At 31.1% G+C, this 25794-nt stretch overlaps 2 protein-coding genes across 2 annotated transcripts; one reads left to right on the top strand and one right to left on the bottom strand.

Annotated features, from left to right (window-relative positions):
• Positions 1-6202: 6202 nt before the first annotated feature.
• Positions 6203-9701, bottom strand: LOC118062797 (serine/threonine-protein kinase ATG1t). Its single transcript, XM_035076640.2, has 8 exons — positions 9339-9701; positions 7829-7955; positions 7696-7751; positions 7524-7588; positions 7256-7349; positions 7088-7168; positions 6896-7007; positions 6203-6798 (listed from the first exon to the last, which is right to left on the bottom strand). The coding sequence occupies exons 1-8, from the start codon at positions 9591-9593 to the stop codon at positions 6719-6721; spliced, it is 870 nt and encodes a 289-aa protein (XP_034932531.1). The 5' UTR covers positions 9594-9701; the 3' UTR covers positions 6203-6718.
• Positions 9702-19375: 9674 nt separating this feature from the next.
• LOC118062790 (protein neprosin) lies at positions 19376-21860 on the top strand. Its single transcript, XM_035076632.1, has 6 exons — positions 19376-19516; positions 19635-19721; positions 19865-20080; positions 20732-20785; positions 20872-21021; positions 21390-21860. Exons 1-6 carry the CDS (start codon positions 19376-19378, stop codon positions 21762-21764), a joined length of 1023 nt encoding a protein of 340 aa, XP_034932523.1. The 3' UTR covers positions 21765-21860.
• The last annotated feature ends 3934 nt before the right edge of the window (positions 21861-25794 follow it).

Here is a 25794-nt window from a genome sequence, read left to right as displayed (position 1 = left end):
AATTTTAAACAAAAAAATTCTAAAATTTTTAGAATCGCAAATTGAACCATGTTCCCATCAGTGTTCCTGTCAGGACATTTCCACGCTGCATGCCAGTAAAAATAGACAGCCCCATAACCTTCGTGGTTGCTTCTAACAAGAATCTTTTTTCCTTGAAATATATAATGTAAGGAGAGCTGTCCCTTTCTGAGATGTATGTTCTCAAAAGAATAGTCTTCTTAATAGAATATTAAATTCTTGTTTATTCTTTGCAAAATATTAAATTAATTTTTTTTTTATTCTTTGCAAGAATAGTAAATTCTTCTTTATTCTTTACAATTTTATTATAAATAAAAAAAAATTCATAAAACAAGAACAAACACACACATACACTTTTACTATATTTTTTTCTTTTTTTCTTTTTTTCTTACACACTACAAATTATACAAATTCAAAAAAAAAAAGCAAAGCAAAAATTACATTAAACACTTTAAAAAGTACAAAATAGACCCCAAAAAATCCTTAATAGTGTTGGGAAACATTCTGGACCTGCATGAACAGTGGTGGCACGTTAAAAGTCGAACGCGTTCCAAAGTTTTTTGAAAATATAAAATTCTTTTGAGACGATGCTGAAAATGGTAAAAACGATGCAAATATATTAAAAAACATACTTGTTTTTGGATTTTTGATGTTTTTCGCTATTTTTGAATTTTTTTTAAATTTATCAAAACATGAATCAAAAATTGAGTAGTAACAATTATCATTGACTTAAAATCTAACTTAGAAATTGTACTTATCATACAACCATCCTTCTCATCTCTTTCATGCAAATGGCTCTAAGAAATTGTCTGAAAATGAAAGCATTGCATAAAAAAATACAGTTTGCAATATTTCCTACCTTTCAATTACAGGAAAGGATAAAGGATGACTTGGTCATCTTCCATTAGCTAACCATTTTCTTTCTAGTCCCATCATTGTTTGTTTTTTGTATTTAAAAGTGATTGAGTGCATTTGATTTTGAAAAAAAAAACCAAATTAATGGATTTTTAGAGCTTTTTGATGGTTTTTATATACAGATATAAAAATTTATTTTAATACATTTTCAAGTAAAAAATATTTTTTAAAAAACACGTTACCTTACAATACTAGATGCATACAGAATATGTGTTTGAGAGTGCAGCTGTGATTGCTTTTCAAAGTGTTTTTCTCTCAGAAATACATCAAAATAATATTATTTTATTTTTTTAAAAATACTAAAACATATATTAATTTTTAAACAAAAAAAATTCTAAAATTTTTAGAATCGCAAATTGAACCATGTTCCCATCAGTGTTCCTGTCAGGACATTTCCACGCTGCATGCCAGTAAAAATAGACAGCCCCATAACCTTCGTGGTTGCTTCTAACAAGAATCTTTTTTCCTTGAAATATATAATGTAAGGAGAGCTGTCCCTTTCTGAGATGTATGTTCTCTCAAAAGAATAGTCTTCTTAATAGAATATTAAATTCTTGTTTATTCTTTGCAAAATATTAAATTAATTTTTTTTTTATTCTTTGCAAGAATAGTAAATTCTTCTTTATTCTTTACAATTTTATTATAAATAAAAAAAATTCATAAAACAAGAACAAACACACACATACACTTTTACTATATTTTTTTCTTTTTTTCTTTTTTTCTTACACACTACAAATTATACAAATTCAAAAAAAAAAAGCAAAGCAAAAATTACATTAAACACTTTAAAAAGTACAAAATAGACCCCAAAAAATCCTTAATAGTGTTGGGAAACATTCTGGACCTGCATGAACAGTGGTGGCACGTTAAAAGTCGAACGCGTTCCAAAGTTTTTTGAAAAATATAAAATTCTTTTGAGACGATGCTGAAAATGGTAAAAACGATGCAAATATATTAAAAAACATACTTGTTTTTGGATTTTTTGATGTTTTTCGCTATTTTTGAATTTTTTTTTAAATTTATCAAAACATGAATCAAAAATTGAGTAGTAACAATTATCATTGACTTAAAATCTAACTTAGAAATTGTACTTATCATACAACCATCCTTCTCATCTCTTTCATGCAAATGGCTCTAAGAAATTGTCTGAAAATGAAAGCATTGCATAAAAAAATACAGTTTGCAATATTTCCTACCTTTCAATTACAGGAAAGGATAAAGGATGACTTGGTCATCTTCCATTAGCTAACCATTTTCTTTTCTAGTCCCATCATTGTTTGTTTTTGTATTTTAAAAGTGATTGAGTGCATTTGATTTGAAAAAAAAAAAACCAAATTAATGGATTTTTAGAGCTTTTTGATGGTTTTTATATACAGATATAAAAATTTATTTTAATACATTTTCAAGTAAAAAATATTTTTTAAAAACACGTTACCTTACAATACTAGATGCATACAGAATATGTGTTTGAGAGTGCAGCTGTGATTGCTTTTCAAAGTGTTTTTCTCTCAGAAATACATCAAAATAATATTATTTTATTTTTTAAAAATACTAAAACATATATTAATTTTAAACAAAAAAATTCTAAAATTTTTAGAATCGCAAATTGAACCATGTTCCCATCAGTGTTCCTGTCAGGACATTTCCACGCTGCATGCCAGTAAAAATAGACAGCCCCATAACCTTCGTGGTTGCTTCTAACAAGAATCTTTTTTCCTTGAAATATATAATGTAAGGAGAGCTGTCCCTTTCTGAGATGTATGTTCTCAAAAGAATAGTCTTCTTAATAGAATATTAAATTCTTGTTTATTCTTTGCAAAATATTAAATTAATTTTTTTTTTATTCTTTGCAAGAATAGTAAATTCTTCTTTATTCTTTACAATTTTATTATAAATAAAAAAAATTCATAAAACAAGAACAAACACACACATACACTTTTACTATATTTTTTTCTTTTTTTCTTTTTTTCTTACACACTACAAATTATACAAATTCAAAAAAAAAAAGCAAAGCAAAAATTACATTAAACACTTTAAAAAGTACAAAATAGACCCCAAAAAATCCTTAATAGTGTTGGGAAACATTCTGGACCTGCATGAACAGTGGTGGCACGTTAAAAGTCGAACGCGTTCCAAAGTTTTTTTGAAAATATAAAATTCTTTTGAGACGATGCTGAAAATGGTAAAAACGATGCAAATATATTAAAAAACATACTTGTTTTTGGATTTTTGATGTTTTTTGCTATTTTTGAATTTTTTTAAAATTTATCAAAACATGAATCAAAAAATTGAGTAGTAACAATTATCATTGACTTAAAATCTAACTTAGAAATTGTACTTATCATACAACCATCCTTCTCATCTCTTTCATGCAAATGGCTCTAAGAAATTGTCTGAAAATGAAAGCATTGCATAAAAAAATACAGTTTGCAATATTTCCTACCTTTCAATTACAGGAAAGGATAAAGGATGACTTGGTCATCTTCCATTAGCTAACCATTTTCTTTCTAGTCCCATCATTGTTTGTTTTTGTATTTAAAAGTGATTGAGTGCATTTGATTTGAAAAAAAAAAACCAAATTAATGGATTTTTAGAGCTTTTTTGATGGTTTTTATATACAGATATAAAAATTTATTTTAATACATTTTCAAGTAAAAAATATTTTTTAAAAACACGTTACCTTACAATACTAGATGCATACAGAATATGTGTTTGAGAGTGCAGCTGTGATTGCTTTTCAAAGTGTTTTTCTCTCAGAAATACATCAAAATAATATTATTTTATTTTTTAAAAATACTAAAACATATATTAATTTTAAACAAAAAAATTCTAAAATTTTTAGAATCGCAAATTGAACCATGTTCCCATCAGTGTTCCTGTCAGGACATTTCCACGCTGCATGCCAGTAAAAATAGACAGCCCCATAACCTTCGTGGTTGCTTCTAACAAGAATCTTTTTTCCTTGAAATACATAATGTAAGGAGAGCTGTCCCTTTCTGAGATGTATGTTCTCAAAAGTAAAGTCTTCTTAATAGAATATTAAATTCTTCTTTATTCTTTGCAAAAATATTAAATTAATTTTTTTTTATTCTTTGCAAGAATAGTAAATTCTTCTTTATTCTTTACAATTTTATTATAAATAAAAAAAAAATCATAAAACAAGTACAAACACACACATACACTTTTACTATATTTTTTTTCCTTTTTTTCTTTTTTTCTTTTTTTCTTTTTCTTACACTACAAATTATACAAATTCAAAAAAAAAGAAGCAACAATTACATTAAACACTTTAAAAATTACAAAACAGACCCCTAAAAATCCTTAATAGTGTTGGGAAACATTCTAGACCTGCATGAACAGTGGTGGCGCGTTAAAAGTCGAACGCGTTCCAAAGTTTTTTGAAAATTTAAAATGCTTTTAAGACGATGCTGAAAATGATAAAAACGATGTAAATATATTAAAAAAACATATTTGTTTTTGGATTTTTGATGTTTTTCGCTATTTTTGAATTTTTCTTAAAATTTATCAAAACATGAATCAAAAATTGAGTAGTATCAATTATCATTGACTTAAACCTAACTTAGAAATTGTACTTATCATACAACCATCCTTCTCATCTCTTTCATGCAAATGGCTCTAAGAAATTGTCTGCAAATGAAAGCATTGGATAAAAAAAGATAGTTTGCAATATTTCCTACCTTTCAATTACCGGAAAGGATAAAGGATGACTTGGTCATCTTCCATTAGCTAACCATTTTCTTTCTAGTCCCATCATTGTTTGTTTTTGTATTTAAAAGTGATTGAGTGCATTTCATTTGAAAAAACAAAAAGAAAATAAAATTAATGGATTTTTAGAGCTTTTTAAAGGTTTTTATATACAGATATAAAAAATTATTTTAATAAATTTTCAAATAAAAAAATATTTTTTAAAAAACACGTTACCTTACAATACTAGATGCATACTGAATTTGTGTTTGATAGTGCAGTTGTGATTGCTTTTCAAAGTGTTTTTCACGTAAAAATACATCAAAATAATATTAATTTTTTAAAAAAATATTTTTAAAACTACTAAAAAATTTATTAATTTTAAACAAAAAAATTCTAAAATTTTGAGAATCACAAATTGAACAATGTTTCTATTAGTGTTCCTGTCAGGACATTTCCACTCTGCATGTCATTAAAAATAGACAGCTCCAGAACCTTCGTGGTCCTTTCTGAGATGTATGGTCTCGAAAAAAATGTCTTTTATATAATTGCTTTCCCAGTATTGTTTGATTAACAATAGTGTTTGATGGCCGTGCCTTGCATGTAGGCTCGTGCTACTAACTTAAGCCACGCAGTTTTCTTTCTCTTCTGCCTAGTGAGAGATGTAATTTGAGAACATAACATATCAGCAGGATAGTTCCTGCTACGAGGAAGCCACTGAGAGCTCTTACAAGGTCATGTTGAAGATAGCCAAATAACTACATGGCCAAAGGAATTTTAATAGACATCTCAAGTTTAATAGATTTTTTAATTTTAACAAAAGCTTTTTGACTAATCAAACTATGTTTTCTCCATGGTTGAGCAAAAATCAAAAGCTACACAATACCAAACCACCTCTTACTATTTTTATCACCTGTGCTCTTGTTTGTTCTTCTGCGCAAATGTGAAATAGTATATCATAAGCAGTTTAAACGACAAATCAGAAACGCTTTGCATATACAGAAAAATGCTGCTCCAACCATGTGTTTGAACAGCAATTCTATGATATCTTTCTGTTTAGACAACAAGATGAGCCTCTTTCAGGCAACAAAAATAAACACCAGACACAGTTTCACTGTGCATGGAAACCTCCAACCAAGAAAAACTCCTATTTCAACCCAGTAAATTCTCTATATCAAGACACGGACAATTTCCCAAGCCATCCCTCTTGCCTCTTTTTGTTAAAGTTACAGGGTCACTCTTCCAAATGACATTAATTTTTCAGGACAATATTAATATAATTCCATGCAAATCCAAACTAAAACACTAAGAACCCTGGACAATGAGCAATGTAGCAGGAGATATTTGGCGGACACACTTCATCAAGTTTTCAGTTTCATCTTCTTAATTTCAATAACAATGTAAAATAACTCATTACAGCATCGCTAACACAAAATCTATCATTAACTGGCACATATTCTAAACCACTGACAGCCAACCCACCATTAAGATCTAGTCAGCTCATCTCTGTAACTACATCCCAAAAACAAAGTCCAATACAGTTGTTAATAACAGCAATAAAGAATTCTTCCAAATGCCGTCATAACATATTTTTGAAAAGCTTTTCAGGAAAAAAATGTAGTATATATACAATGACTTGATACACAAGACTCAAGAGTATACACAATGAACTGCTGCTTCACAAGCTTTAGCACTCCAAAGGCACTGAACTTATTAGTTACAATACAAAAAAATACGTCTAGACAAATGCCATTTTTAATTAGAGAATTACCTGGGAAATGTAACACCAAGCAAGCATGGTGAAATGAAAAAAATAAACTCAGACAGACCACTTCAATTAGTTGAACTGCATTCCACAGCCATTTAAATCTTCAACCTATAAATATTCCAGGACCATTGCTATGATCTTGTAGCAGATGACACAGAGAGATCGCTCTTCCCTTGTAAAATGATGAATATAACTTTGATCAGGGATGATAGTGAAGTAAAAGCACAGGGGGGCATCTGTGGTAAATGTTTGATGACATAAGATTGGCATAGCAGACATGAGAGTAGAGCATTGGAGAGTGTGTTAAACCTATTATTGACCATGATACTTCCCCACCCCTTTTATTCTCAAGAACTTATGATGATAGAATTCATCAAAGGACAGACGTTGAACTGCAACAAGAGAGATACAAAAAAATGAATGGTTCCACAATGAAACAGGAGGGAAGAAAGAAAGATATGTTTCGTTGGGGTCAGGCCATGTATAAACCTGGATTTGCAGAAAGAAGTCTTGAACATATATCAACACAGTCCGGATGCAACCCTGGAAGGATGTGTTGAGAGAAAGGAAGACATGAACTTGACTGGATGTTCTGCAGCAACTGAGGTCAAGAGAACTTCTTTTGTTAGAGACTGGAGCGATCACAATTCAAGGATTATAAACTTACAGAAAAGACACTACCTGGAAATTAGTCCTGGCACGAAAAGGTGGGTAACCATTAAGAAGCTCAAAAAGAATTACACCAACACTCCACATGTCAACCTATACAAGGAAGCACTGTTATTCAATAAATTCTATTCTGAAGCAAAGAAAGCAATGCACCAAAGGAAAACATTAGCAAATCTTTACCTTACAATCATATCTTTGAAATTGAAGAACTTCTGGAGCCATGTAAAATGGAGATCCGCATACTGTCTCCACATAGTTATCAGGAAGCACCCTTCTATTTAAAGATGAGAAAGATGAAAGTAAAATTAATACATTGCCTGACATGTCTTCAACAAATTTTTCACATTTTTTCTTAATTAAGGGGAGAAAAATTAACATAGTTTCATGGTGGTCTCCCTGAAACTTTCCAGGAAACCATCCCATTAACTTTCTACTACCAAAAAGTTACCTCGATAAACCAAAATCAGCTATTTTGAGCACCACATCGCTCTCCTTGCCAGAAAGGAGAATGTTCTACAACAAATTGACCAATGTAAGCCAGTTTCAAGGCAACTCAATCTTCAGCCAACAATTTTGAACTCCACCATAGGTAAAAGAATTGCATGTACAACACCTCATACCTCAGGTTTCAAGTCTCTATGAATAATATGATGGCTCTGCAGAATTTTCAAACCATATAAATAGATTACAATTATGTAAATAGGGATGCGATACAAGCAACTCATATGTTGTACAGTGAAACAGATATCAAATGACGGCTACCCATCTGTTGCGTAAATCTTTTAGCAATCTTCTCTTGTACTCTCCCATGTTGTTGAAGATAAGAAGCTAGATTTCCTCCAGAACAAAACTCTAGGACCAGGAACATGCAACATTCATCCTGAGATTGCAGATATTCTGAGAAATGAAATATTATGGAAACAGAAAGCATATAAATCACAGCTACAGAAGGTAGAAACAGATCAAGTTAAACTCGAAATGAGATTCTCCTTTACATATGTCAAGCTTTTAGTTACATGTATCCTTCTACATCATTCCACTTTATCTAGATCAATGTCCTCACTGGTTCAGTCATTTAAGAATTTCAAGGATTCATGTTAATGGAATTAATAATTAGAGTAACTAGCATTTATCTACAATTCTTCAAGAGATGACAGTTTGGATAGAGAGCAGGAAATGAGTTGTAGATATTGCTAAGTAGAAAACACCTAGGTCAGTGGCCTTCAACACTACATTTGCCAACACGATCAAAATTAATCTAACCACTGTTTCTCATGGGTATCAGGTCTTTGAGGGTATTTAGTGGGAGAAAACTAAATAAAATCATGCTCTGTCCTTTTTTCTCCTCAATCATGGTGAATGGAGAGCATAAGTTTTTTATTCTGGTATTCCATGGTCCACAAGTCCTTAGTATGATGTCTGATACAAAGGGTAGATAATGAGCTAGTGAAAAAAATGTTGTTGAGGACATTTTGCTTCTCATATGTGCTTTGCCAATGACACCATTCATAATAAGTCTGTAGAAAGACGGGGGCTTGATGACATGCTTCCTTTCTTGCAGATTTTGGAAAATGTCTGATTTAAGGTTAAACACTTAGAAGATGAGAATTATGGGTATTTTCATGCAGGACTTGAATTGGTTCTCAATTATCCCTCTATAGCCCAGTGTGTTGCCAGGGTTGGCCCTTGGCATGTTTAGAGGTCCCCATGGTGGCAATCCACATTTTCCAGCCTTTTAGAATTTGGTTGAATCAAATTCTAATCTCTCTTACTTGCTTTAATATTTTAAGCATGATAGATGCACTACTACTCCATATACTCTTTTGGAGAACCATGTCTAAAAGCAATGCTTCTGTGAACATAATGCCTAGATTCATCTTCACACTCCACAGTACTCCATCAACTCAACAGTATTTTAAGATTGCATCCTCAATCCAGGACATTAAATTGCTATACCACAAATCCCATCTCAAAATGAATAATAATTGACTTAAAAAACAATCCAAGCTATCTTAAGTAAAACAAACCCTGCTTCTAATTCAACATTTGCAACAGGAAGGAACCCTAAATGCTAAAAATCACCTAAATAATCAAAACCAAGTAAAAAAAAAAAATCAATCACAAAAGAAATTTACAAGAAGGGTTACCCTACAAATCCCCTAAGCATCAAACCAACCAGCTCTACAATCAATCAAACAACACAAATCAGCCTACAACATCAACACCAACAACAAATTTACTCAAAAGGGTATGGAAAACTTACCTCAAAGACATCAAGAAGGCGAATGATGTTGGGGTGATTGAAGAAAGACAAGAAATTAAGCTCACAATCTAAGCAGTTCCTCAAATTCTTGTTGAGGTTAGAGAGATAAACTTGCTTCACTGCCACTTCCCCCCCTGTTGTTTTGTTCTCTGCTTTCCATACTGTGGAAAAAGAGCTCTCACCCAGTTTTGATTTCAGGATGTAGTTTCCGATTGTGTGAGATTCTGAGAGATTCTTTGTTGCTTCAAGATCCATTTCTGTTGCTTTTGGATGGTTCTACAAAGAGTACTGAAAACGTTGTAGTAATATTTTGCCTTCGATTTTTGTTCTTCTGTTTTTTTCATATGTCTGTTTGTGAACGTGGCAGAGGTAAAGAGATGAGAGTCTAGATTTTCTTTATCGATAAATTATATTTTAGGCACTGTGGCTCGTGTTGTACAGATTACTAGCTTTGACATATTCGGATGATGCCGCGGTTCATTTTTTTTGTATAAAAAATATTTAAAAAAAATAAAAATTTAAAAAATTTTAGGATTTTTCTATAAAGTTATACCCAAGAATTTTAGGTTTGGCTGCAACGACTGACTAAGAGTAATATTTATAATATTAATAATAAAATTAAACTTGCATGACCCAAGTTTAAGTGAGTCTGACTGTAACACCGGACCTAAGAATATTGGATGTGGGTCTAGCTATAAGGTCGTGTCATAAAAGTGTGATAATTAAATAGATTAATTAAAAAAAAACAAAGAAAAAAAATCAACTAAAAGGAAAAAACTAATGAAGAAAAAAAAAAGAAATTGAATTAATTGGGTTAACCTTTTAAACCAAGTTATCCCGTAAAACCAAGGATTTGCGTCATGAAAGTTTGATAACTAAATAGAAAAAAAATGAAGGGTTTACTTAGAATTAACCGGGTTAACCCATCAAACCAAGTTAACCCGTCAAGCCCAGGTTACGTGTCATGAAAGTCTGATAATTAAATAGAAAGAAAATTAACTTTAACAAACTAAACTAAATGAAAAAAATAACTCGTCAAATCAGGTTAACCCATTAAGTCCGAGATTCGTATCATGAAAATATGATAACTAAATAAATAAAAATTTAACATTAACAAACTAAATCAAACAAAAAAAATTCATTAAAAAAATTAAAAAGAAAAAAAACAATCATATAATATAATACAATATAATAATAATTATAATGAAAAAACGTGGGGAAAGCTAAAGCTAAATTTTCAACCAACTCAATATTAAAAAAATAAATTTAACAAAGATAATTTAAAAAATAAACATGTAGGGGAAACATTGCAGCCAAACAAAAATCATGTAAGGAAACACTGTAACCAGCCTCCTGCTTAATTCACGTTCTGCATGCAAACAAAAACAGGAGGATGGCGAACGTAGAAGAAGATGGGGCGGCGAGAGATTACCTGCGGTGGTTGCTGCTGGCGGCAGAGGCACGTGGGCCGGCGTTGCTCTGTTTCTCTCTCTCTCTCTCTCCTCTGTCATTTTTGCTCTTTTCTGCTTCTTCTTTTCGGTTTTTCTTTCTTCCTTTTCCTTTCCTCTTCTCCTCTTTTCTACTCTGTCCTCTCTCCTCTTCTCCCTTATGTTCCCTCTTCTTTCTAGGTTCCCCTTCTTTACTCCTCCTCCCCTGTTTTTATAGGCAAAAACAGGGGGGGGGGGCGACGTGGTGGGGCGGCCACTGTTGGCCGCCTCTCCACTATCCTTTAATACATGGAAAGCAGGGCAAGTGGGTGTCCCTTTTCGACGTCTTTTTGAAGGGAGGCGGCGTCTTATTGAAGGCGAACGTGGCGGTGAACAGAAGAAGAAAAATAATTCTTCTTCCCCTGCTTCGCTGCGTCTCCAGGGGAAGAAGATGATGGTGCCGTTCAACACGGCACCGTTTTGGGTTTTTTTTTTTTTTTTTTTAAATAGTGCATGAAACGGCGTCGTTTTTACCAAAACGCGCCGTTTCATTTAAATGGATTTGGCGCCAAAACGCGTCAGATTTAAAGTAGGCCCTCAATTTGCGCGCGTTTTACAATTTCGTCCTTGGTCTCGGATTTCTTCAATTTAGTCCCTAATTGGCCATTAAGCTTCAATATTTATGCAATTAAGCCCCTTATTTGACCAAATGAACTTCAAAAAATTATAATTTGACCCCAGAACTTCAATTTCTTCCAATTAAAGCCCAAATTAACTCAAAAATCAATTTTTCTTGCAATTAAACTCTCCAAAAATTCAATTAAACCTTCAATAAAATTTAATTGAGTCCATAAACTTCTGATTTTGAATTTTTCTTTGTCAAATTGAATTTTCTTTATCATCGGGGCTCTCATCAGTCAATGATATATTGTCAAATTTTAATTTTTATATTTTTGAACATCCTCAATCAAATTTTGAGGATTTTAGGACGCCCTGACATTTTTTCACTGGTATATTTTTTGATAATATATTTTTTGAATTTTTTTAAATTTTATTATTTTTTATGTGGAGACCAAAAATGGGTTACAACACCATCTTCCATTTTTTATGCATTAGTGTAGATGCTGGCACTTTATTCTGGACTACTTGATAAGCTAGCAATAATTCAACACTGATTGAACTGCCCATCATTTAATGCAGGTCAGCCTGACCATGAATATAACAGCTGATTTACAGTCACTGTTTACATGGAACACAAAGCAGGTATGAAATTTGAAATAGGCGTATTTTTGTTTTTCCTCAGTGATGTGTTATAGTCTTTTCATTTCAGAGCTGTAAATATTTAACTCTCATGCCAATGCAAGCCATCTGGTTGTTTCATGAGTGTAATCCGAGTAGCGAGTACATTTCATTTACTGAACCAATCGCTCTCTATTATAGTTTCCACAAGTCACTTAATGTGCTTGCTTGACAGAGTTTTTTTTAGCATATTTTTCATAATATGCATGTACATTAAATAAGATGGTTTTAATAATGGCGTAAGGCCCAGAAAATTAGTACACTTAGCTACCCATTAGATAAATATTAGACTTGCTTTAGTGCTGAGTCTGCTGACCTCTCTTTGTTGTTAGATAAAAATAAATTAAAAAGAATATAAATAGATTTTGCTTTTACTTGACCTCTTCGTCTAAATTAAAATTGTCTCTTACTCTTTTAAGAAAATTTGACGAAATTATCCCCACTTCCACTTTTCAATTTTTTTGAACACTAATTTTCACTTATCATCCCTATCTTTCCTTTTTCCTTTTGCCGAAACTCTACCTTTCACAAGTTTAGAAGCAAAAGCTTTCAACTGAGGCTAATTAAGAGATAATTAGTTATATGCCCCGCGTGATGCCGCGGGTCAATTATTTTTTGCATTTCAAAAAATAGTCAAAGATCTAAAAATGTTAGGTTTTTTTGCGAAAGTTATACCAAGAATTTTAGGTTTGGTTGCAACGCCTGATCCAAGAGTAATATTTATAATATTAATAATAACATTAAACTTAGGTTAACCCTTAGCATAAAAGTGTCTGGACTGCAATACCAGACCCAATAGCATTGGACGTGGGTCTGAATGCAAGGTCGTGTCATAAAAGTGTGATAATTAAATAGATTAGTTAAAAAGAAAAAAACAAAGAAAAAAAACCAACATGAAGAAAAAAACTAATGAAGAAAAAGAAAAAAAAATGAATTAATTGGGTTAACCCTTCAAACCAGGTTAACCTGTCATACCTTGAATTCACATCGTGAAAAGTTTGATAATTAAAAATGAAAAAACAAATTAATGGGTTAACCCAGAATTAACTAGGATAATTCGTTAAACCAGGTTAATTTGTCAAACCCGGAATCCGTGTCATGAAAGTTTGATAACTAAATAGAGAAAAAATTAACATCAACAATTTAAATTAAACGAAAAAATTAATTTAAAAGAAAAAAAAAAGCAAAAAAAAAATTCAGGTTAACTCGTCAAACCAAGTTAACCCATTAAACCCTAGATCCGTGTTATGAATGTCTGGTAACTAAAAAAAAAAAAAGAACATTAACAAACTAAACTAAACGAAAAAAATTAATTAAAAAGAAAAAATCAAAAAACAAATCCGGGTTAACTCGTCAAACCATGTTAACCCGTTAAACCCAGGATCTGTGTCATGAAAGTCTGATAACTAAATAAGAAAAATTTAACATTAACAAACTAAATTAAACAAAAAAATTCATGAAAATAAAAATAAATAAAAAATCGACGGGTCAACCCATAATTAATTGGGTTCTCCCGTGAAACCAGGTTAACCTGTGAAACTCAGGATATATGTTATGAAAGTCTAATAACTAAATAGAAAGAAATTTAACATTAACAACTAAACTAAACTAAAAAAATTAATTAAAAAGAATAAAACGCAAAAAAAAATAAATCTAGGTTAACTTGTTAAACCAGGTTAACCAGTTAAATCCGGAAAACGTGTCATGAAAGTCTGATAACTAAATAAAAAAATTTAACATTAATAAACTAAATTAAACAAAAAAATTTTGTTAAAAGAAAAAAAATAAAAAAGAAGCAAAAAAATAATTTTTCAAAAGGCATAAAAAAAGCTAAACATATATTTTAATAAAAAAATTAATTATGAATTATGAGAATAATATTTTTTTTAAAATAAAATAATAAGAGTGAATTGCTTGAAATAACATATTAAAATCTCATTTTAATTAAGGAAATAATCACAGTTTGATTAAAGCACAAAAAAAAATATATTTCTTCTTCATTTTCTTTCTTGGCCAAAAACTCACTCTCATTTTATTTTTTTTGTATATGTTAGCTTTCACTCTTAAAAATAAATCAAAGTTGCTTTTTATACATAGTCATTTATAATACTTAAAAGACTTTAAATCTTTTTTCCCTTTTTTTCTTAGTCTATATCAGTTATGACCCAAAAAAAAAGTGATTAAAGCCAATAATTCTCACCCTTTTTGTGATGTTTTGTATTAAAGGGATAGGAAAAGCCTAGAAAGCCCTTGAAGGCTTAGATGTAGGAATAAATTAAATAAGGGTATAGTAGTAATTGGATAAATAATTGATAAATATAAATAGGAAGTAAAAAAAAAAAAAAAAAGAGAAAGTGATATGAAATTAGAGAGCAGAACCGTGAGAGAGAAGAGAGAAAGAAGAAGAAGAGAAAAGAAGGGAAAATAAGGGAAAAAGGAAGAGTTTTGGAGGAAATAAGTGAAAAAGGTAAGATTTAGGTTGTTTAATGTGTATAATATGTTAATTAAACTTTAATTTCAGTTTTTATGAATGTTAGGGTTTTGAGAATTTGTGTTTGATTTAAATTGATGAATTAATTTGAAGGTTATAAGGTTAATTGTTGTGGTTAATTGATGATTTAGTTGATTATGATGATTTTGAGTTATAGAATTGTGTAAATGGTGAAATTTAAGTTAGAAATCAGGGGAGAACAGTGGGGTTTCTGTTAAAATCTGGACTGGAGGTTGAAGATGACGAAAATTCAATTTGGTCCCTCAATTTCCGAAAATTACAGTTTAGTCCCCGAACTTTGGAAAAATTACAAATTGGTCCCTGGAGCATATTCCGAGATTCTGAACAGAATAACATATGAATTATGGACATAATTACTGTATAGATAAGAGAATTTAACACTTTCAATTTAGTCCTCCAATTTGACAAAAAGTACAATTTGACCCTAAAAATTTAGTAAAATTCCAGAATGATCCCTGAAGCATAATGATACATCCTGGACATAATTGATGATTAAGTAAGGTCAGAATTTCAGTATATTCATGGATTTATGACAAATTTCAGTTTGGTCCTCCAATTAGACAAAAGTTACAATTTGGCCCTAAAATATGATAAGTTTCAGATTAGTCCCTAGCTGTAATATTAGCTTTTGCAGATTAGTTTGATGAATAATTAAGGGTTATTTAGTGAATTATTACCAATTTTATTAGTTTTTTTTATTATGGATTAGATTTCGGGAAAACCGTTAGATTTTGGGTTTTTAAGAAAATTGACTAGTTAGTTCAAAAATATATAGGGTTACAGAATACACCCTTAGTTAAGTGTATTAAATAGGTTAAATGTTCTTTCGAGTTGTTTTTGAATATGTCTCCTTTGTATTCAGATAATCCTGATATTCTACCGGCAGGACGTCAGTAGAATTTCCTTCGGTTTCAGCTTGTGTGTGCAGTTTGCTTTTGAGTCAGGTGAGTGGATAATTTTTCATATGCATGAGAAATATTATAAATATTTGATTTGTTAATATGAATTGGATCATGCTTCTTGATAATATATATGTTGATTATTATCCTTATGATAAAAGCATGATCAATTATTGAATCTGAATTCTTGATATAAACCAGTATATAGTTTGAATTGACTTCTGATTGATAGCTCCTCATTTGATGGATGTCATGAGTTGAGCTTTGAGATATGAATATGTTTGTTTGATTATGATTATAAACCTATGGTATGTCAGTCAGAATACCCATGCTAACAGGGTAGTGTTAGTTTTTGTGCACATCGTATCTGAACCCTAGTTGGTCGGGGAAGTCACCAACCTGTGTGGACTGATCATCCCACAGTACGGAGCCTCATGCTCATTGCATTTTGATTTTCTGACAAGTTTTACCATATGATATTCTTGTTATGGCCTATTTGATAAACCTTCGTATAAGAACTAAAGCCATACTTGTATATATATTTCTCATTGCTATATTACCTCGTGTGTGTATATTGAACGTTATCTACTCACTGAGTTGTTGAACTCACCTTCTCATTATTTATCCTTTTCAGGCTTATAGCTTGATAGCAGGTTACTTTTGTTGAACCTTCTGAACCTGCCTTTTGGTTGTAATTTGTACCTTCTTTTTGTGTCAAGTTAGTGCTCCAAAACTATGAAATGATATTAAATCTTGTATTAAGACAATTACATTATATTATGAAGTTGTTTGTTGTTAATTATGCGTTAAACTCTGATTGAGTTGTTTAAAGGATTGTATGTAAGTTTGGGTTCGCATAGGCTTGGAACCTTGGAGGGGAACCTTGCCTATGTGCCGGTCATGGATCCGGGATTCGGGTCGTGACACTTTTTACTTATTTAGGGGCTTTACCAAGCCTATTTATCTTATCTTCTACACAACTCAAAATTTTTTTTTAGTAAAAACTTGATTATTATATATGAGATATTTTCATTATTATAGATTTTCTCAACAACAAAATACTTTATCTCTATAAAATCTTGAATTCATTAACATTCAATCTTAATGTGATTTAATAAAAAATAAAAAATAAGGTACTTGTTGAGATGGATTACTCTTGAATTATTGTATCACAATACAAAGTTTTATTACTTTAACTGTCTTGGAGCTTGCTTTAACCTATAAACACTCTTCTTCAACTTACAAATTAGTTTATTTTTTACTTGAAACCCTTTAGGCTATTTTATATATATTTTCTTATTGAAGTCACTATAAAGCTTTTCAACTTTAAGATTCAAACTAGTAGTTATACCAAGCATAACATGCATTAAAAACATCTTGATTATGGGTGAAAATATTTTCTCTAAATAAATATCCTATTAAAACCTTATATAAATAATCTTGTCTTATACCTAGGTTATGAGAGATTTTCTTCCTTTATTAACATGATCATTTATTTTTTAAAAGAAAAAAACCTTGTAAAAGGGTTCTAAATAATAAATAGAAAAATCAATAATAACTCTGAATTTTAATTTATCATCATTAAAAGGCTTCCCTCTTCCATATAGAATGTGTTTATATAGATATCAAGAAATTAAACCCTAGTATTCTAAACTAAATATAAATTAAGAATCCTAATAAAATATTTTTAATAATAACAATAACAATAACAATAACAACATATCCTAGAAATCAACATAAATAATAATAAAAAAATTTTAAATGTAAGAAATTACAAACAAACAAGTAAACTTTCCTTTTTCCTACACAACTTCATATAATTTGTCAAACGATATGCTAATGATGCTGGAGTTATGATTGAGATTGGACTGCTGAAAACTCTCTGCAAGCTGTTACAGGAAATATTTATTTGATTTCATAGACAAATGAATCTTTACAGTGGTCTATATGAATGGTACGATGGCAAAGCTGGGCTGCGTCATTTGCCAGTTGTGCCGGAGAGAAGATGGACATCATCTGTGCTTGTTGCATCAATTGGTGGCGATTAATTTGTGGATGATGAGGTTGCTTCAGTTACACTATTTTCTCGTTAGATCTGCGTTGTTTCAGAATTCTCTTTTATGCCAGTGACTATTCTGACGAGACATGATGTATAGTTTTTCTATTTTCATACAAGTAAAATATCACAAAAACAAATTGAAATGACAAAACTTTTCATAAATCACCACCATTAATGTTCTCTCATCTAATAAATCATTTAACATAAAATTTGATCGTTTTAGTTATTGAAATAGCGACAAAAAAAAAACTTTCTCTCTTTTAATTTTTTTCCAGTAACTTTGTCTCTTGTCTCCAACTTTCTCTATAGTTTGCAAAACCTAAAAATTAAAAAAAAAATAAAATTAATTTTTGAATCAAAATAAGAATTGATGTGCGCATTTGAGATTTACCTTCCTTTTCTTTCATGTTTTACATATCAATCCTTTATTTTTTTAATTTAATATTTGTACTACAGTTCTAAACTTAATTTCGTCTAATTAAGCCACAAAAAAATTTAAAAAAGAGAAAAAGGACCAGAAGGGGGTATCTCCTTCGCTTTTCATATGAATAGTGAAGGAGATAGGGAAACCCTAGTTGTTTAAATTTTTTTTTAATAATTATTTAACCACAATAATGAATCAAAACACCAATATAAGCCTATCTGACATCTGCTTTCTGCCCAGCGGCAGCGTTACTCTCTTACAATTACAAGCCCAACAAAAGCATAGACATATATTACAGGACTAGCCTAAATACCTGAAGTCCATCCCAAGTGCTGTGTAACAATTGTGGCTTCGGTCCAAGAATGGAGCCCATGTCTTTTTTTTTTTTTTTTTTTATGATAAGGATATCTTTGGATTAACTTGCTTGTTAATCAATACTAAATCCTTTTTTTAGTGATTTTAAGACACATTCTCTACATTTGTATTAAAAAAACTATAAAATCTTAATTCAAAAAATAAAACATTTTTTTGATCATCAACCTAATCTATAGGCCCATAAATTAGTGATTATGAAGAGTGACGTGAACAAAATATGAGAGAATACATAGTATATAACTAATAATAAAAATTTAAATTGTGAAATAATGATAATTATTTTGTTGTATTTTTGGAAAATATGGAAACTATGAGAGGATGTTTGGAAAGGTGCAATAAGCGGAATAATTTAGAAGATGACTATTAGACAAAGAGGAGTTTATATTGGCTACGTAAAAAAGAAACATGTTAAACTTATGCATTGTATATTTATAAATTCATACCATATATGTTAACATATTTAAATAAGAATGTATGCATAAATATTTAAATATTTCCTAAAATAATAACCAATTAATTTATGTAAAACTAAGATTTCGATAGATCCCTAAATAATCTCCCAAAAGAAGACTTAACTATTAATATATTTTTTTTCTTATATCATGCCTACATATTAAATAATTCGCATCTCATCATATTTTTCATATATTTTGTATGAAGATCTTGTAACCAAAGATTTTATATTCATAGAATTAATTAATGGTATCTACTCATTCAATGCATGAAATTTTCAAAAATTAAAATCGTTTCTCATGGAAAAAGTAACTATAGGTATGATATGAAGATTTTGTGTCCAAAAATTCTTCCCAGCTGATAGATTATAATATTCATTTAATACATGAATTATCGATCGGAAACTGATTTGGGAATACAAATCTTGTGAGATTAGAAACTATCATTACTCCATTAAATCTTTTTATATTTCAAAATGCATTAAAGATTCTACCCGTAACATTGATAGCATATTATAAATATCTGCATGCATGATGCTCCTTGTCCATTCACAACTCAGAGAAAAACGGCTAGAGATATGAGAAAGATAATGAGACTTGTAGCTATTGTTTTGACAGTATATATCGCGTCAAATGGATGTGTAGTGAATGGAAGATCTATACACAGTGAAGATGTAGAGCTGGAGAAGGAACTTGCAGCAATAAACAAGCCAAGCATAAAAACTATTGAGGTGAGGTTATGCTTTTATGTTTTTAGGGTTTTTATTTCATTGAAAAACTTCAAAAAAGATTATATTTTTCTTTTTTCCTATAAATTATTACATTGTTTTGATTTTTTGGTGATCACAGACAGAGTATGGAGACATATATGACTGTGTGGACATAAACAAACAACCTGCTTTTGACCATCCACTGCTTAAGGATCACAAAGCCAAGGTTTATTGCCTATGTTTTGATCTTATGAACCTAAGAATAGAAGTTTTGAGTATTTTATGTGTGCCTTAAGATGATTTTGCTACCAGTTTTGAGTAAATAATATTGTTGACGTTTCCTTTTCCTTCCCACCTTTGTGAGAAAAGACGAGGCCTAGCTTAGCTTTGGAAAAGATTTTAAGAGCTTCAAGGAAGGATACCTCTCTATTGGAGACTAACCCTACAAAAATAGGATTGAAAGAAGGGTGCCCTGCAGGATCTGTCCCTCTACGAAGGGCCACAAAGGAAGATTTGAGAAGGGCTAAATCTAGTTTCAAAAGACTATCGAGTTTTGAACCAAGTAACCCTGGTCAAGGTTATGATGTAAGTAATAAATAACCTTGCACTATAAATTTTCATATATATATATTTTTAGTATTAATACTTCATTTGATTATTACTTAATCACTGTTTCGTACACAAGAAAAACAAAAACAAAACAACTTGTTTAGAAGAATTTTTGATTAATTAATTAATTATAAGAGAATAAAAAACATATGCTTTTAATCTAATAATCAGCTTTTAAATGTATTTGTGAGATTAACGTATATGTTTTGTCGAAAAACATGTTTGGTAATTAAAACCCAAAGTTCTAAAGAAAATGGATTTAATTTCATCTTACCAATTCCTCGTATTAAAATTCTAAATAAAATAGCCTTATCCCATGAAAAATTCTCTCTATTTAGTTTGCAGGAATTGTTACAACACCACCAGCCAATGTATTATTTAAGGGGATTGCAGCACGCATGAGCGTATACCAGCCTCCTGTTAGTAGTCAGCAATCAAGTACAGCTCTGATTCAGCTTCAAACTCAGACTGAAACAAAAGTGGGCAGTATTCAAGTTGGATGGACAGTATATTTCTGAACTACATTATTTCTTAATTATCAAAGAAATATAATTCTTTAATTAATTATATTTTTCTCTATGTTTTTTTCCTTATCCAATATTATATGATTCTTGTTACCTTCTGCAGATTGATCCAGAATTGTATGGTGACAGCAGGGCTAGATTGTTCACCAAATGGAGTGTAAGAACATAGTGTCCTTGTTTCTTGGATACATACGTTGTAAGAGAACTATAATGGATTTTCAACAAATTTTCTGTCTTCCACAGGAAGAACATGATGGAACTGTAGACGGTTGTTACAACACACTTTGTTCAGGATTTGTTGTAACAAATCCAAACATTCCTATTGATACAGCTTTTAACGATGTCTCCATTGCTCAACGATCCCAAGTTTTCCAGTGGATGATGGTAACTCTGGTATGATTCCCTCACTTTCTGGTATTTTCCTCAGCAGAAGGTTTAATGGGTTTTGGACTACAGAAAGGGAACACTGATCAGGCTACCCTTCTTAATATTTGAAAGTGAATCAAAGGGCAATCCTTTTTCACCTGTGTATCTAGCCCTAGGAATCACTGTTTATCTTGATAGCACCCAGAAATGTATCTGTAATATTAAAAAAAATAAAAATAAAATTGGCAATCCTTCTCCTCTATTGATATCATGAGAAAGTTGGTGGTATTTGTTGAAAAAACAACATAAAACCATTTTTTGAAAACTCAAAGATTAAGCAGTAAAGTTAATCGCCTATTTGACCTTCTTCTTTTTGTTATAATCTTGGCATGCAGGATCCATTAAGCCAAGACTGGTGGCTGTCAATGCAGGATGATAACATTCGATTAGGTTACTGGCCGAGAGAATTGTTCTCATTCTCCGGATTTAGTGTTGGAGGTTACAACGCAACATGGGGAGGTCTGGTCCATACCGGAACTGATGTTTCACCCGCCATGGGAAGTGGTATTTTTGAAGATGGGAACTACAATTCAACTTGCAACATGGTAAAGGTTCAAGTCAACATAGGAAACACATTCGTGTCTCCTTATGACAATCCTGTGCAAGTTCTACAATCTAGATGTTTCAAAGCTAGTAAGCAGAATACACATCCCGATTACCGATTCCAGTTTGGAGGACCCGGTGGTTTGCCTAATGCTTGTGTAGCTTGAGAGTATGAACTGGATAAGTGGCAACCATGTTCTTAGTTTTATGAACACGCAATGCTTGTTAATGGTTATGAGTTGCTTAATCAATTCTAGCAAGCCTTTCTCCTCTTTTTGAGTTCTATGTTTTTCCACTTGTTAAATCAATTGAAAACAAATTAAGGAAACTGAAAATCTTCAAAAGGGATTTCTTAGACATAGAATTGTGAGAAAAAACTCGATATCCCATGTAATAGTTCGAAATGATCAATCATCAATATCAAGGAGACAAAATCCAAATCTTTTCATGGCATTAAAGCATTTTGTAATATCTTATTATTGATAACTTGGTGCATAATACTTTTTAAAAAATATTTTTAAATAAGAGGTAAAAACCATATCCTTTCTCTCGTTAATTACCAACAACATTACACTTCCCGCCATATACAGTTAGAAAGAGATAATTAATTGGGTTCATTGAAAAGAGATGAAGGTCTGCCTGTTGAGTTTGGAAATATGTTACGGGTGCAACTCTTGGCATATATTGGTGTTGTGTTTCATGAATTGCTGAGAAACAATGTACTTCTTAAACAATATATGTGATCATATATAGTTTGTAAAGGAGCATAGTTCCAAACTTTAACATGAATGATAAAAAAAACAGGGAGGAGATGATCTCGTATCAGAGGAAACAAACACCTCTAGAGATCCCATTTCATCAACTACTTGAAAAATGTCATGGGAGATTTGCAGTTTTAGTTCTATAATTCTTTCTTTGTCAAACTTTGATTTGCATAAAGATTCTCGAGATATAATGATCTTTAAAGAAACCAATTGAAGAAGGCTTTCACAATGCCCAAAGGTGTAAAGTATATTTTTTAAAACATAAAAGGAAAAGGGTTCGTCAATATATTTTCATTGCTATAGTATTCAATATTATCGTGAAAAAATTGGAAATTGGATCTTTCTTACACATCTATTGTGTGTAGATTGTGTTTACAAGACATAAAACTATTATACTTATATATGACATGGCCATGGTGAATAACCTTGGCTTATATGTCTAGCTTTAAATGGGGAGTAGCTGGCTTTTTATGATTGTATGTTCGACTTCCATTGCTAGAAATTTCTTTGTGTTCTTGCCTGGTGTGAAAAAAAATACATTTGTGAAAAATTAAATCGAGCGTCATGCTCATTTGGGTTGATGTTGAAAGCTCTTCTAAGTTTGTTGTTTCAAGGTGGAGGCTAACCATTGTAGACATAGATAGTAGGGTGTAGAAATTGGTGTAAAAATATGACACTATATAGAAAATATTTTTGCCTAAAATGTATCTAGGCAGTATTGGATTCTATAAGAACTCCCAAGTCAAACTTTGTGTTTTTTTTATATGTTTTTGAATCTTTAAAACTAAAAAGATAAAAAAATAAATATTTTAATTGCAAATAGCCAAGTTTCTAAAAATATATATAAAAATCATATCGTTTAGTATTTTCATATGAAAATTTCAAAATACGTATTTGCGTGTTTTTTGGGATTTAATAATCAGTTTATTGAATTCATGAGAGTTTGATCAATATTTTAATGATCAAAATTTAAATTCATGAGAATTAAAAGTTAAATATTCTAGCATAGAACACTGGATCTGCAAGTGAGGCTGATATTTGAATATCAGGAGTTGACTAGAAAATTTTCAGAATTACTCTAAATATTCACCAATTTTAATTAAGAATATTTTTCATTGTAATATTCAAATTACAAAATCCTTTTTCATAAGAATTTATTTGGATACATGAGCCCATAATAAATTTTTAATATTAGATTTCTTCACACAAATAAATCTCAATCCTAAGTCATAGACAAACTACTGGTTAGGAACTCATTAAAACCTTTAAACTACATTTAAAATTATACAAAGCAGCTTACTTCATGTAAGGTGTGTTAGTGGTGCTAGTGATGCTCATACCTTTTCTAGTCATAATTAGTCTTTTATTCTTGAATCTCTGATAAAACCGGTATATTCGAGTTTTCTAGTGGCTCTGAATCAAACAATATGATGGCAACACTGTCAACCCCTCGACGCCACATATACATGTGGAACAAAGGACTAGGTGATAGGTGATTGTTGTGGTAAAGTTGTTGCCGCAAATGATAGGGCCTTAGGATGTTGGAGAGTAAGAAATAATTTGATTTTCTTTTTTGATTTTTTTTTTGTTTTTTTACATTTGTTTTGTTAAAAAAAACTCCTCTCCTCAATATCTCAACCTTTGTATATTTTTTTTTCTCTCTCCTCTATTTTTTTTCCTTTCAAAATACTCTCTCTTAAAAAAAAAAAAGTTTCCCTCCACTTTCTCTTTCCTTTTTATTGCCCTTTTATAATACCTAAAATTCCTACGTTATATCCTCTCATTTATTTCTTACTCTCTCTATCTTATCATGTTATCTTAAATTACTTCAGGAAGGGATTTAAAATGTTCATATTAGTCCATCATCCTTTCCTTCATGATTGTCATTATCATGCTCACTAAACCTTTGGTTTTCAATATACACTACCAGAAATTCGCTTAATAGCAACGAAATCACCTACGGAATATTTCTGTCGGTAATTTGAGGTTGAAATTACCAATGGATAAATTCCGTTCGTAATTCGGTTGGTAATTACCGACGGTTATAAGCCGTCGGTAATTACCGACCGAATTACGGACAGAAAGTTCGGAAAAAAGAAAAAAAGGGTGGGTTGTTGACGTGGAGGTTTTGGCGGGTGATATTTCCTACAGAATCACCAACGGATTCAAAACGGGCGACCCATATGGGTGACTGGACCGGTTCACTGTCAACTATACCGACAGATTTGAAATGGCAGACTTGTACGACTGACATGACCGGTTCACCGTAAAAATTACCGACGGAATCACCGAGGGATTTGAGAAGCTGGTTTGTACGACGACGTGTCTATTTTCTTGTCGGAAAAAGTTAATGTATGGCCCCTCTGCCGACCCTTTCCTCCCCTATTTCTCCTTCTTCTTCCTAATCCTAACTCTCCCCATCTGCAAATAACCACCCCCCCTCGCACCCAAACAAAATTCTTCCTCATCTCAACACAACAAGTTTTATTTCTTGAAGTTTTGTGGTCACATCATCCGTGTTCTGATTTACCGACGGATTTTATCAATTTTTGTAAGTAATTCTATCTATTTAAATTTTACATTTAAATGTCAATTTTATTGTTTTTTAAGTATATGTATTTTTGTTAGTAGATGTACGTGTTTTATTGTCATTTCTCAAACAAACTTGTAGTATATGAATGTATAATTTTATATCTGTTATGGTTTGTTTTAGAATTTTTAAGATTGTATTTGTTTGTAAATTGTTAAAACTTTGTGGAATTACCGAATTACATGTTCTGTTTTGAAATAATTAATAGCTTACTTAATGGGTCCTTTTTAAGTTTTATCGATGGTATTGCAGAGTGGTAATTTATGTTTTGAAATGATAATGAATATTTAATATTTATGAGAAGTTGTGATTGGTTTGTTGGATAATCTTGAGGTAATGTAATATTTTTGCAAGTTTATTTACCTAACTTAGTTAATTAATACATGATGTCATCATAATTTTATAGAGGTTCGATAGAAGTCATGGATGATCGTTCATGGATTTATCTAGATTCACCCCAAGGATTGCAAAGGATGGATTATTGTAATGATGCTCAGGGTTTTATTAATTTCACAACATCTATTCCCATAAATTTTACTGGAGGCGGTATTAGGTGTCCATGCAGGAAGTGTCAAAATAAAAAGTATTTGCATCCAGATGTTGTAATGATGCATCTTCTACACAAAGGATTTGTGGAGGATTACCAGTGTTGGTATGCACATGGAGAGGTATTTGTTAGTAATAGGAGAATGAGAGAAATGGTAGTTGGGTCAACTTTTAGTGCTAGCAACGTGCATGAAGCGACAAATGACAACACTAATCCTTACAGAAATATGGTTATGGATGCAATGAGAATGAATCAAGGTAATGTCAGTCAATGTCCAATCGTAGAAGAAGAACCTA

This window comes from Populus alba, chromosome 19, assembly GCF_005239225.2.
Source record: "Populus alba chromosome 19, ASM523922v2, whole genome shotgun sequence".
Classification (NCBI taxonomy): domain Eukaryota; kingdom Viridiplantae; phylum Streptophyta; class Magnoliopsida; order Malpighiales; family Salicaceae; genus Populus; species Populus alba.
Note: the sequence above shows the minus strand (reverse complement) of the source record. Positions and strands in the feature narration are given on the sequence as shown.